Source organism: Perca fluviatilis, chromosome 19 (assembly GCF_010015445.1).
Source record: "Perca fluviatilis chromosome 19, GENO_Pfluv_1.0, whole genome shotgun sequence".
NCBI classification, from domain to species: Eukaryota; Metazoa; Chordata; class Actinopteri; order Perciformes; family Percidae; genus Perca; species Perca fluviatilis.
This window is the reverse complement of record NC_053130.1, coordinates 32,492,132-32,504,928: the sequence shown is the minus strand read 5'-3', so window position 1 is coordinate 32,504,928 and position 12,797 is coordinate 32,492,132. Positions and strand designations below refer to the sequence as shown.

At 43.6% G+C, this 12,797-nt stretch overlaps 1 protein-coding gene across 2 annotated transcripts in view; it reads left to right on the top strand.

The window, feature by feature from the left end:
- The window catches only part of vrk2 (VRK serine/threonine kinase 2), a 38,900-nt gene that overhangs the window by 16,768 nt on the left and 9,335 nt on the right, over positions 1–12,797 (top strand). For both annotated transcript variants that reach the window (XM_039783864.1, XM_039783865.1), the window contains exons 9-11: positions 4,935–5,055; positions 6,699–6,757; positions 12,361–12,539. In XM_039783864.1, the coding sequence (XP_039639798.1) occupies positions 4,935–5,055; positions 6,699–6,757; positions 12,361–12,539 (359 nt within the window). The remainder of the gene's footprint in view (positions 1–4,934; positions 5,056–6,698; positions 6,758–12,360; positions 12,540–12,797) is intronic.

Genomic DNA, 12,797 nt, shown 5'->3' with positions numbered 1-12,797 from the left:
CATGGAGATTATGGCCGAGGGCCAGATCCTTATCGGCCCTTCTCTGACCTGATGGCACCGATCCCCGCTAAGATGTTGACAGGTTGCCATGGCGAGGCCTGGTGAACGCAGCTGGCGGAATGGCAGGCCTTTGAACCGAGAGCTAAACGGTGTAATTACCACCATTCGGTGGGCGTCCGGCAGACAGAAGACCGTCTCCAAACGACAAGACTGCAAAGCAGAAGGGGTTAAGAGTGTGACACTGCTGCATGCTTTAGGGAATCTTAATAACAATAGGAGATAATTAACAACACCATCGCCGCCTCACCTCGCTGTCTAAAGCGTGTGGAGAACGTATGAGCTGTGCGTGTGTGTGTAGTTGTGTAGGTGTTGTTGTATTTATGTATTGTGAGTGTGTGTGTGTGTGTGTGTGTGTGTTGTACAAGCATGTCCCAAACTCTGTTTAAGTGTGTATGTAAACGTCAAATGCATATCTCTATGCACTGTCCTGTGTCATTGCTCATATGAGGGCAAAATGCATTAAATACAGAAGAGCAGACTCAAAAAACACCATAATGAGCTGTGATAATGTGCCCGGAACACGCACAGAGGGCAGCACCACTTAATATACTCGCTGATCTTTTTAATTGTTAATCTATTATGGCACTCTGGGAGTTAGCAACACTTTTTCCTGGTGTCGGTATCACATGTATTTTTCATCTTTATTCTCCTTTAACAGGCTCTCAGTGGCAATGAAGTGTTGTAGATTATTTACAACAATGGGAAGCACTGTAAAGCTGACTAAATGCATACTGTACACCCACAAGGGCAAACAGACCTACTGTAACTCTTGTTATCAGAGTTGTTTAATGAAATGTAACAGACAATGGCAGTGTCATGTTGGGACCTAACATATAGTGGAAACTTGGTACTGTTTTCGCTACGTGTTTGTGCATACCTGTTTGGATAAAAAAGTGGCCATGAAAGTCAACTCTAGTTTTACTTGTGATGACATGTCTGTGCTTGGCTTGCTCTGAACAAGGATCCAATAGTTTAGTCAAGTGGTTTTATTTCTGGCTTTATAGTCCGTGCAACATACGACACCCTCAAGCCTAAAGCCGTGATCTGACATAAAATATCTGAAAATCAAATATCAGGATATTTTTGACCAAATAACTCTATTGATATTGCGACGATATTGTAGGGTTCACAATTGGCTTTCACAAAATATTTACACAATGAGATCTGTGATAAATAATCATGACTAAGGGTAAAAGCAAATAATAGAACAGTCTGCTAAATTCAGAAAATTACAGTAACAGAAAATTACCGTAATGCAGCCTGTAAAACCAGGAAAAGACAACACTTGCCATATTACGATATCCAAACTCTAAGGCGATATCTGGTCTCGTATAAAGATATCAATGTATTGCTTAGTCTGACTACACAATATGTATGTCTTTTGAGATAATCACTGACCAGATTAGTCAGATTGGGTAGTAGATTAGATTTTAAGTTGTAATGGTGTATTCATGCCAAGGCGTCACTGTACGGGGGTCACGGTCTGGTGCGCACAGAATGCACTGTACGTAGATTGATGCAAATAAGCTAATAAGGAACCAAAGTTCACAAGTGCGAGTTCCACCTGGGAATGTTTAGCTGTATGGCGTTAGCAACAGGTGAGGAGGTTAGCACAATACGCTGATGGCCGTGCAAGTCAGTACACTGTGTACACACTATGTCAAGCGCAAATGAAATGCGGGAGCTTGAGACCCGCCTGCAGATTCCCGGTCAGCTACAACAGCAACGGAAAGAGTTGTGTATAGGACAAGGAGGGTGTGTCGGCGTTGCTCCACCGTTATATAGTATATGAATGGAAACACATCCACCATGCTAACAAACATTCATTACCCAGATTAACTGTGACTTCTGTGTCCTGTTACACCTCTAATAGATTTATATATTGACCAAAAGATATGGCAGACTACACGTTGGACCCTGACCAAACATAGCTTGATGTCTTTCCTGAATTGTGACCTTACTGATCAGTAAGATGGCCACGGCTGACGTTAGTTTCGTCTGACAGCACCAATAACAGATGTTAATGTATGCAATCACAGTTTTATGAATAAAAGTGCATCAATTTGGTATGATGCTGCTGACCTGATGATGATGGTCTAATGGTCACAGGTTCAGTAAAGTAAAATAAAAATCATTCATTTTTTATGCATTGCAGTGTCTTTTTACACAATGAAAAATCTCGCCAACAATGGCACGAATCTAACCAAACCTTTAACAGAAAAGGACATATTGGTCTTTAGGAGGAGCCCCCACTCCCAGCACCTTGTCTCTATCACTTGATTAAACAACTTACTTGCAACTTGAGTGCATGGAAGAGCGCTTTGTGCTCATGATGGTCAGTTCCTGAAAGTTGTCAAACTAGCCGAGGGAATGTGTCGATTGTCTTTCCCTATGACACTACACGGGATAAAACCAAAAATTGTTGCGCATAATATTAATTTTCCTTTTAGAAAATGAATATTGCGCCCCATGACTGTCGCTTGGAATGGTGCATGTAGTCTGATTTTGGAATTAGATCCTGAATTTGGAAAAGGAAGCTGGCCTTGGACAGAAGTGTCTGCCAGAGTTAATGTATTGTAATCAATTAAGACTTTCTTAACCTTTTTCTGCCTGTTGCATTGGAAGGTAAAAAGAAATCTGATTATGTAGTTATATAATTATGATGGAATTCACATTAAGACTGCAGTAGAGGATGAGAGCGTTTGCTTGATACAGTGACGTTTATTGTATTCTTCCTTTTTAAGAGCAGAAATTACACATTTCAAACCCATATTAAAGGCCCACTTTGCCGCTTTTAAACCAGCTATGTGTCATCTTTGTTTGGGCAGTGTATTTAGATGAACGGCGTTTGGCTTCCCTCCACGCACAGAGGAGCGGAGCAGCGGAAGTCTGCTGAGCATTGCTCCGCTGCTCTGCTCCTACACACCGTTCATCTAAACACACTGCCCACACTGCCATGACACAGAGCTGGATTTAAATCTGCAAAGTATCTCTTTAACACAAAAGAAAATCTCTTTTAAATTCTTCTTGGAACACCCACGTGGTTTTGTAGCCTCAAAGTTGAGTTGTTATGGGGTCTGTGATGACAACATGGAAGGACATCGGCTAACATCACTCCTCTCAAAGGCCCTTCCTCTGGAGTCCGTGTCAACATCAGTCTTTAACCAGCTCTCCCATTCTGGTCTTGGGAGATGATCCTCATTGATTGTTGAGCCCCCCTGCTGGGTCCAGACATTTTATTGTTCCCTGCTAACTCCATAGTTTGTTGTTAAGGCACACCTCCCAACATGTATTTCCTGGAAGTGATTTCCTTTCATCTTGCACTCTTATGAACACATCCCTACAACTTGATATTCTGTGCCATGTTGAAGATTCCCAGATATGATTGCCATTTTTTTTATTTTTATTTTTTTAACTAGGCCTTCTTATAATACAAATTTGTCAATGTGTAATCAGGTTACTTCCCACCCATTCCGTGTAATCTGGTCCTGTGTGGCAGTGACCACGCTTGTTCTTTAGACCAGCCGGTTGGCTGAGGAGAATCAATGCTAGCTGCGGCTCAGGGAGGAGATTTCTCCCCTCTGATGGAGCCAGTCGATAGGTAATTTCTCCGGAGACGTGTGGCAGCCGTTACAATATTGAGCTGCTAAAACTCCCCGGGCTCGACCCCTCCAGATGGACTTGGTCGACAAGTATTGATAGACCTCACACATTAATGTAGACCCCTGCAATCGCACACCCGCAACAAGACGCAAACACACTCTAGACTCGTTCTTACAGAAGTCTTAGTACATGGGATATCACACTGGTATTATAAAGCGCCAACACAATTCTTGATTGGCCAACGGCACATTCAAATCAAATGATTATGATGCAATGACGACCGAACAGGTAACTGGGTTGTTTACTTGTTTATTTACTTGCCCGACGTGGCGTTTCACTTGCCCCGGGCCATCGGTCAACCCTTATTGTTGAACCCTGCCCATACAACCCCACTTCAAAATATCTGAACTAAATACTTGAATAAATACAGGTAAGATAACTTCGAGAGAGACAGCGTGCAAGTGTGGACTGAAGTGTAAATGTGACCTGAAAATTTAGTTTGAGCATGAATCTGATCATGAATCTGATTGTTACTGTACAATCCTCTGGTTTATCGGTGAAGTGTATGAGCGAATCTTCAGACCGGAGTCTTTACAGTGACAAACACGCCGACGGCTGATTTATATGAACATCATAAATGAATATCAACGCGGGTCGAATACGCATCGACAGGTCCACGTTGTATACATCTGGTGTGTGAAATGTCTGTGTCCTCCTCACTGCCCTACATTTTTATACACTATGATATTCTGGTCAGAATTTTATACTGAAGAGAATTTAATGTATACACAAAAAGGAACCAAAAAGCCAGACAAGCGCTCATCTTTGACATTTCTTTTGAGACACGATACACTGGCTGTTTTTGCAACTTCAGCCATATCCCTCCCTTCTGCCCCTTTCTCGTCTTGTTACTGCACTTTAATACATACTTTGCCATTTGCACAAGTACATTTACAAAATGTGCACGTTTGTAATATAGTGTAATTCGCAATAATTCTGTAAATAATGTTAAAAATGTGTTTTTGATCTACTGTGTATGTACACTGTTTGTTGGAAAGCGATGACATTTCATTACATTACATATGTGCCAGCCTGCACATTGTGTCAATGACGATAACGTTGAATTGAATCTGCTACCTTAGGATGGAACACAGCTCTGCTCGCTCACCGGAGCCGCTTTGACCGTCTGTAGCACAGCAGCCTTCAGTAATACTGACTATTAAGATGGAAAACAGATCTTCTGACAACCTTGTCTTTTTGTCTCTTTATAGCTCCATCTAGACGTGGCGACCTCCAGATTTTGGGTTTTTGTCTTCTTCACTGGTTATGCGGGTCTCTGCCTTGGGACAAAGTTCTCAAGAACCCAACTCAGGTCCAGGAGGCCAAGGCCAGGTCGGTCTTCACTTGTACGGTTTCTACAGCCGTGACTTAATGACCTGTAACAAAACGTCTAGCCATGTACTTCTCTCAAGGGATGTGTCCTAACTTACAGTTTATACTCTTAATTTGTTCAAGAGCCTGGGTAGCAAAGCTTGCACTGAGCTGAAATGGAGTCCTGCCCTAATTAGGGTTGGGTACCGAAACCGTTCCTACGCAAACGGTAGTATTTGGACCGGATTAGAACGAAAATTTCGGTTCCTCATTTCGGTTCCAACTGAAATATTTTTCCTCTGTCGCTCCGGACAGCGGCAGACTCTTTTTTTCTTTCTCCCTTTTCTGCCGAGTGGCGCACGTGCCCGCTTGCAGTGTGAAGCGCGTGTCCGCGCAATTCTTGGACATGCACTCTACAATCCCTGCTGATAGACGGCTTTTCGTACACGCTCCGAAACGGACGCAAGACTATCACACTTTGTCTGTAGTCTCCCGTTAGCTAGCTGTCGTAAATGTAGGCTATTTTTAAAATGCCATATTTTCCCTCTGGGCTCACCAAAACGGATGTAAAAGCATATTAACCATTCACTGACTGCACGTGATCGCTAGTAAACATTACACTTGCTCTGCTAGTCTATCGTTCAGGACAAGACCCTGTAGCCTGGTGGTTGTCTGTCCTTTCATACTCCTACCTGTGTGTGTACAGGCCTCTTGGACACTATCTGAGAGAGGTTTCTCCTGTGCAGGAGAGGTGTAGTATCTTGCCAGAGAAGGCAAATATGGTCATTTTTCTGCAAAAGAACTGCTAAAGTTTGAAGCTGGTTGGCATACCAACTCAACATCATTTATTTTGTTATTACTTGTTAATAGTGTAGTGTAGTAAAACTGGTATTTGTTAAATTATTGTAGTTATGTGTTAGGTGACTTAGGTTTACTAATTATATATTTAAGTACTTTAAAACGTTGATATATTGTTCAATTTAAATCCTTTTCAATTTTAAAATACTCCACAAAAAAAAGCCTTTCTTTTGTCATTTTTCAGTTTTTCAAGAATCTGTTTAGGAATCTGTATCGTTTTAAAAGTACCGGTTCGGTATCGTAAAAATCAAAAAGGTACCCAACCCTAGCCTAATAAATAATGTCTATCTATTAATTTACTCATCTACCAAAATGCATTTGAATATTTTTAAATAATTCTCATTGCAATTATTGATTTATGCGATTCATTTACATTAATTCATCCCAAAGCATATTTTATACATAATTTTATTCGCATGACATCCCTGGATATAAAGTTACAACATTCAACACACTCATAAAGTTGTTTTTAGTATGATTGTAACAGCGCTGGGCTTCCCTATGATTAAATTCGCTACATAATGGTATATGGTAATCGTAGTTTACTCATCTAATCCTAAATAAGCAAGTTAGCGAGCTAGCGCACCCCACTCCCTCCGCCTCACTCCCCAACAAATAATTAAAACAAATGAGTGTATTGGCTGTCAGCTTTATTTTTTTTATGAACATCCTGCAGGGCAGTTTGCTTTGACTTGGATTGGGCGTGTTCTCCTGCTGCGTTCTTCCCACCCTAATCTCTACCCCTGACCTTCATCTCATAATGTTTCTATCCTCACTGTTTTAATCTCCTCCTCCTCCTTCCTCAGGCTGATGGATAATCTGCCAGACTCAGTCCTGCAGCTGTCGATGAGTGGAGCCAGAACAGGTAAGCCCGGGCCACAGGACGTCATTTACACTATTTACGATAAACGGAGAATTTGGAAGTAATATTGGTGCGTTCCATTTGTACTCGGAAGTTGGATTTTCAGAGGTCAAAGTCAGAAACGTGCCCCCTGACCTCGGATTTCCGACCTCGGAACTCTGACAACCTTGCAGTACCCCGAACTCAAAATCCAACATGGCTGCTCCGTGCATCAACAGTAGTGAAAGCCGTAGTAACATACAGTTTATCAGCACTTCTGTCTTTAGAAAATTAGAAAGCTATCGAGCAGCAGCCGGCTGTTCGGTCGCTCCGCTCCCACTGTAGGGAGAGAACGGCTGACAGCCCGGGAGAGGCTCTGTCTGGTTAACACCAGTTTTTAGCTGTGACTGTCCTTCCTTTGCTGTACCTTAAGTTGCTGCATTCTGGCTGCTGTCTGTAGATTCCTTCATGCGCAACTCATATTCTTTCGGATGTTTCATGTGCAGGTGTTTTGGCAGCGGCTACGTTGTGTGTTGTTTAGGGTTCTTGCCGCCGCGGGACAGGTCGGCATTGCGTGTTGGGCGTGTGGCTCGGCTTCGTTCGCCTTTTGGCTGGGGGTGCTGCCGGGCGGCGCTTTTTCTACACAAAAGTTCCATTTTCACTTTCTCACAGCCTACTGCATTAAACGGTCCACCTACGTAAACACCTTCCCGTAATCAACGGCGGTGTCATTACGTCGACCAGCGTAGCGCGCGCAGTGCAAGCGTAGGGTTCCGTGGAAAAAAATTCTAAGGTTCGGCAGAAACCGAACCCCGTCAAAAAGCCCAATATTCGGCCAAACCCAAATCCTGGATTCGGTGCATCCCTAGTTTCTGCATACAAAATTCTGCAGTCTAATCTTCTGTTCTTTTAAGGGAGATCTATAGCAAAGGGCAGAGCCAAGACTAATTCAGCTAGTGGGCTGACATGCAAAGGGCATATGGCTAATGGCTGTTTTTAGTGAGTGAAGCTTTAACTATTTTCTGAGCCCAATAGATGGCGCTCTCTATTGAACAAATGGTTAAAAGCACACTGAATTGCCATTCCTTGAGCCTTCTTTTTTTGTGTGCCATGTGTGGGCTCAGAAAATAAATACAATGGTTCACAGAGCTTAATGAAGCTTTATTTGGCCATCACTAGCTGTTATACAACAAGATTCCTGTATGCATAGACAACATATTTAAGACCGTTTCCAGTCATAAAAAATAATCATGAAGAGCATTAAAAACAAGGATAACTTCTGGTTTGTCACGTTTTCCCCTCAGCGAATTTGTCAGCTAGCATCTTAAATGTAGCTTGGCTCCGCCCTCCTACCTATTTCCGCTCAATTTTCATTTCCCTTCAGTACTGCGTCTGGGTTTGCGGTATATTCTTGGGTTTTCTCCGACCAAATATTTGACGGTCCAATCAGCGAACAGAGGGAGTAGCTGAGAACGATGACGTTGAGGTCGTGACGTGCGCTAGTTTGAGTTGTAGTTCCGTAATGGCAGCGGAGAAAGATGCGGTCTGTTGTGGCCACGCTGCCGAATATCCAGAAGTTAAAGCCCGAGCAAGAACAATCTTTGCTGAGTTGTGTTGGTGGAGATCCTTTCTTCTATTTTGTTTTGCTGATCTAGATAGCGCTGCCGCGTGAAACCGCTGTAATTTCAACGCTACACTCGCTGTATCCTTACATCGGCAAACAAAGAGAGGAAAGTCTGCACTTTGTCAATCGTACACTGTAGTGTACACCGCAGTTTGTGGCTTTTTTTTTTTCTTTTCTTTTTTTAAACCTGGGGAGGGATGTGGATTCGGATAGCCTATGGCCTATAAGGTAGATCAAATCCTCTGTTCGCATATTCACATTTTCCCCATCGGACAATCTCCACCATCTTTCCTTCCCCAGCTCCACCCTCATGTCAAAAAAATCATCTTGGCCAATTAGCCAAACTCGAAGCTTCAAAACGGCAGTCCACACACCGCCGGGTGACGTCGCTTCTGCTACTTCCACTAATTTTACAGTCTATGTCCAAAAGTCTGTAGAAATGAGTCCAAACGTGGCCGGGTTGGCTCAGTGGGTAGAGCAGACACACATATACAGAGAGGTTTATGCCTCGATGCAGAGATCCAGGGTTCGAATCCAACCTGTGACAATTTGCTGCATGTCTTCCCCCTCTCTCTCTCCCCTTTCTCTGCTAGGTGTCCTGTCAAGAATTAAAGGCGGAAAAGCCAAAAAATAATCGTAAGAAAAAAGAAACGAGTCCAAACAATGATTCAGACTAAATCCTCCTCCTTCCAAAGCTTTCCACCCACAATACAACGCTCCGTCTCTCCCTCAGCTCCCCGAAGCTACTGAATAACTTTTGTACCAATTAATAGGCTGTCCCATTGACACGCCTTTCAAAGTTTGTCGTGTTTTATCTCACGTCTTTATAAGGAGAGGTCACACCTGTGTGAGGGCTTAGTGTGTGATGTATGTTTGGGACCGGGTGCTCCTCTGCTGACAAGGCCCGGCTGCCCGCCACAGATAAGAGCCAGGGTATGCATCAAGTGTGTGTGTGTGTGTGTGTGTGTGTGTGTGTGTGTGTGTGTGTGTGTGTGTGTGTGTGTGTGTGTGTGTGTGTGTGTGTGTGTATGTGTGTATGTGTGTGTGTGTGTATTACAAGTTCTACTGCAGTATGTGTCATACACATTGTCTGGCCAGTGTGTGATGCACCGTGGCTGTGTATGACACACAAAAACACACACACACCCAATGCATATCCATAGCTGTGCGTATGCCTAATCTCTGCGGGGAGATACATTGCCAGCAGTGTATTATCTGGACTGTGAGACCTTCAGGTTCATCCTGCCTTTGCTGCTGCATGACTCAAGTGTCCCAGAAATGATTTCATACCGAGGATTCAGCTTTACTAAAGATAAAATAGTATTGCTGTGTACTTCTGTACTTACATTTGCTATTTTGAGTACATAGTGCGTTCACACTGACAAAGTGTGGCCAAATGCAGTGCGCTACGAGTACCCAGATGGTGCACTCTTAGCAGTCAAAACGTTAAGTGTGGAACATGGATGGAAGGTGTGGAACGATTGACACTACTTGCACTAAACGGTCGCCATCTTTGGCTACGGAGGGGAAGCTACAGGGCCACTTTACACTTCTGAATGTGGCGGGGGAGGAAGCTGCAGAAATGTAATATATATACTAGAGGTGTGACGAGATCTCGTCCCGCGAGATTTTGCGAGATTAGCAATACGCAAGTGTAGAATTACATTGGTACTACTGAGGACACACGCGCAGAGCTGCGGTTCGGGCGGAGCGAAAGTTACATTTGCCTCTGCAGTTTGTTAAAGTCAGTGAGACACGGCAATGCCGGTAAAGCGGACACAGGTGTGGTTACACTTCTCAAAACTTCACGCAGACACTGTTTGCGGCAATATAATATAATAGCAAGATTGCCGTGCAGTTAATAATGTTTAGGGTTGGGTACCGAAACTCGGTGCCAATAGGGAACCGGTGCCGACGTAAACGGTAGTAACGAGACCGAATAAGAACGAAAGTTTCGGTGCCTCATTTCGGTGCTTGACTTTACACTACACCTGACAGCATGTAACGTTAGCCTACCTTTAGCTAGCAGCTGGATTAAACACCGGTAAAATGCTGACAGCTAACGTTAAACAGTGTAAAGTGTGACTGTATTTCACTGTGGAGGACTTCAACAGCGGGATGTAACAGTCTGCTCTGCAGCGCAGCAGCAGCTGCCGCTGTCGCAATTCATAGATATACAGTATGTTTATATGGTCGGAATTAAACAACACAGACGGTGCGTTCACTTGCAGCTGCCGTTGTCGGAATTAAACAACACAGACGGTGCATTCACAACAGGTTGCCTCGTGGTGCATTCACAGTAATTGTAAAATACCCTTTTCCCATCTAGGGTTCAACAGCAATTTACTGGTGAAATAAGTTATTGTTATTGTTATAGTTATTACATTATTATTAAATCTTTAATTTTGACCATGGCCTTAGCAATAAATGTTTAATACCCTTATTTTTTTTCTTCTTCTTTTTTTTTTTACTTTATTGAAAAGTACCGGTTCAGGCACCGGCACCGTTTTAAAAGTATCGATTTAGCACCGGAATCGAAAAAATACCAAACAATACCCAACCCTAATAATGTTACACTTCCCAGGAAGACAGGTGTTCTCTATGTCCTGGTGACTGACTGACAGGCACGAGACAAAAGCGTTGATATGTCCTGGTGACTGACTGACAGGCTGTAGGTGTATGGCATGCCAAGGGAACTTTTTATTTCTATAGCACCTTTCAGCAACAAGGCAATTTGAAGTGCTTTACATAAAACATTAAAGAGCAATTATAAAACGGTCATGAAAATAAAACGGGCTAAAAAGAATAAGATTACAAATACAAGAATAAAAGTGTGTGCAGTGTGAGAAATGAATAATTATTTGTTTTAATAGGTTGTAGGGATGGGTTTGGGAGGAGAGGGGGGCACCACAGTTTTTAGGTCTGAAGAGGTTAGTTATACAGGAGAGAAGCCATTTGAGTGTGGCGAAATCTTTCACTGTGCTCATGTTTCATTTTGTGACTTTCGATTGAATTAAAGACTATTCTTCCAATCATATTTCATCATTTAAGTTTTCTTTAGTGTTAAAATCTAGTTTTGTCTCGTGAACTGCGTCACACGCCTAATACATACATGTTTTTTTTCTCAAGAAGTACCACTATACTGCCATCAGTTAGTGAGTAGTCTATATCCTTGGCGTTCCACTTCCGGGATTGCGCCGTTGCTGCCAGAAAATCTGCCGGATTTTACTCATTTAGGCCGGATATCCGTTGCCTTGGGCTTCCTTTGTGTTGGCATTCTAACCTCCGGTGGATTTCTGAGGACTATGATTAACTGCTCCTCAGATCTCTGCAGGGTAAATCCAGACAGCTAGCTAGACTATCTGTCCAATCTGAGTTTTCTGTTGCACGACTTAAATTATTGTTCCACCAAAACAAGTTCCTTCCGAGCCTATTTTGCAGCGGCACTGCGGCTTTTCGCCGGGGCTTAGCACCGCCCAAGACGATTGTGATTGGTTTAAAGAAATGCCAATAAACCAGAGCACGTTTTGAGCATCCCCGAATGCTATGTGGAGTAGCCAGACCCTCCCTCAGCGCGCTTTGGAGGAGGGTCTGGCAAAGCGAGACTATTTAGTGAGAAAAGAAGCCGGGCGGACGACAGTAGGTGGATGTAATGCTCCGCCTGGCTGCAATTGACGGTTAAACAAAAGAAGAGTCATTTTCTGGTCAGTGCACAACGGCCGTGCGCGATTTGAGAAAACACTGCCCTGTCGAAATTTACAAACTACACAAGACATAGTGTACACAGTGTACGACATGTAAGCGTACTCACGGAAGTATCCGAATTGAGACACGCTAAATGCCTCAAATAGTAAAATCAAACCATTGTCTGATAACGGCTTGTGCAGCAGATGACACATTATCAAATGGCCTGATTGATCTGGCTTGGTCTGTTACTTTCTTCAAACATTCTGACTTAAATCTTTGACTTGTGGTCGAACGTTGACTCTCTTCCTGTCTTCAGATGAGGTGGCCGCATTACTCAGCTATGTGAAAACTCTGGACTACCAAGACAAGCCCAACTACCAGCATCTCAAACAGCTGTTAGCCAGTGATGTCACGGGAAGACTGGACTTCTCCATGCCGCAAGGAGCTGCAGGGGAGTCCACCACCAAGGGACAAGACCCCCCCGCCAAGGAAAAGGTAAGAACATGACAAGGTCAGGGGCCTGTTGAAGGAGGCAAGCCTGTGTCTGAGTTGAGGCTGCACAATATTCTATCTAATACACAGGGTGTTTATTTGGATAACTGTTGGGCTCCATCTGCTCCGTGCAACGCCCGACGGCTCAGGCACGTATTTTAAGGGGAGCAGAGCCGCTTCTGGAACACGCTGCGGTGCGTCTGGTGGAATCACAAGCATCGTCTAGAGTTGCCGCGCTCAGCTCCGACCGCCGCTGCGCCC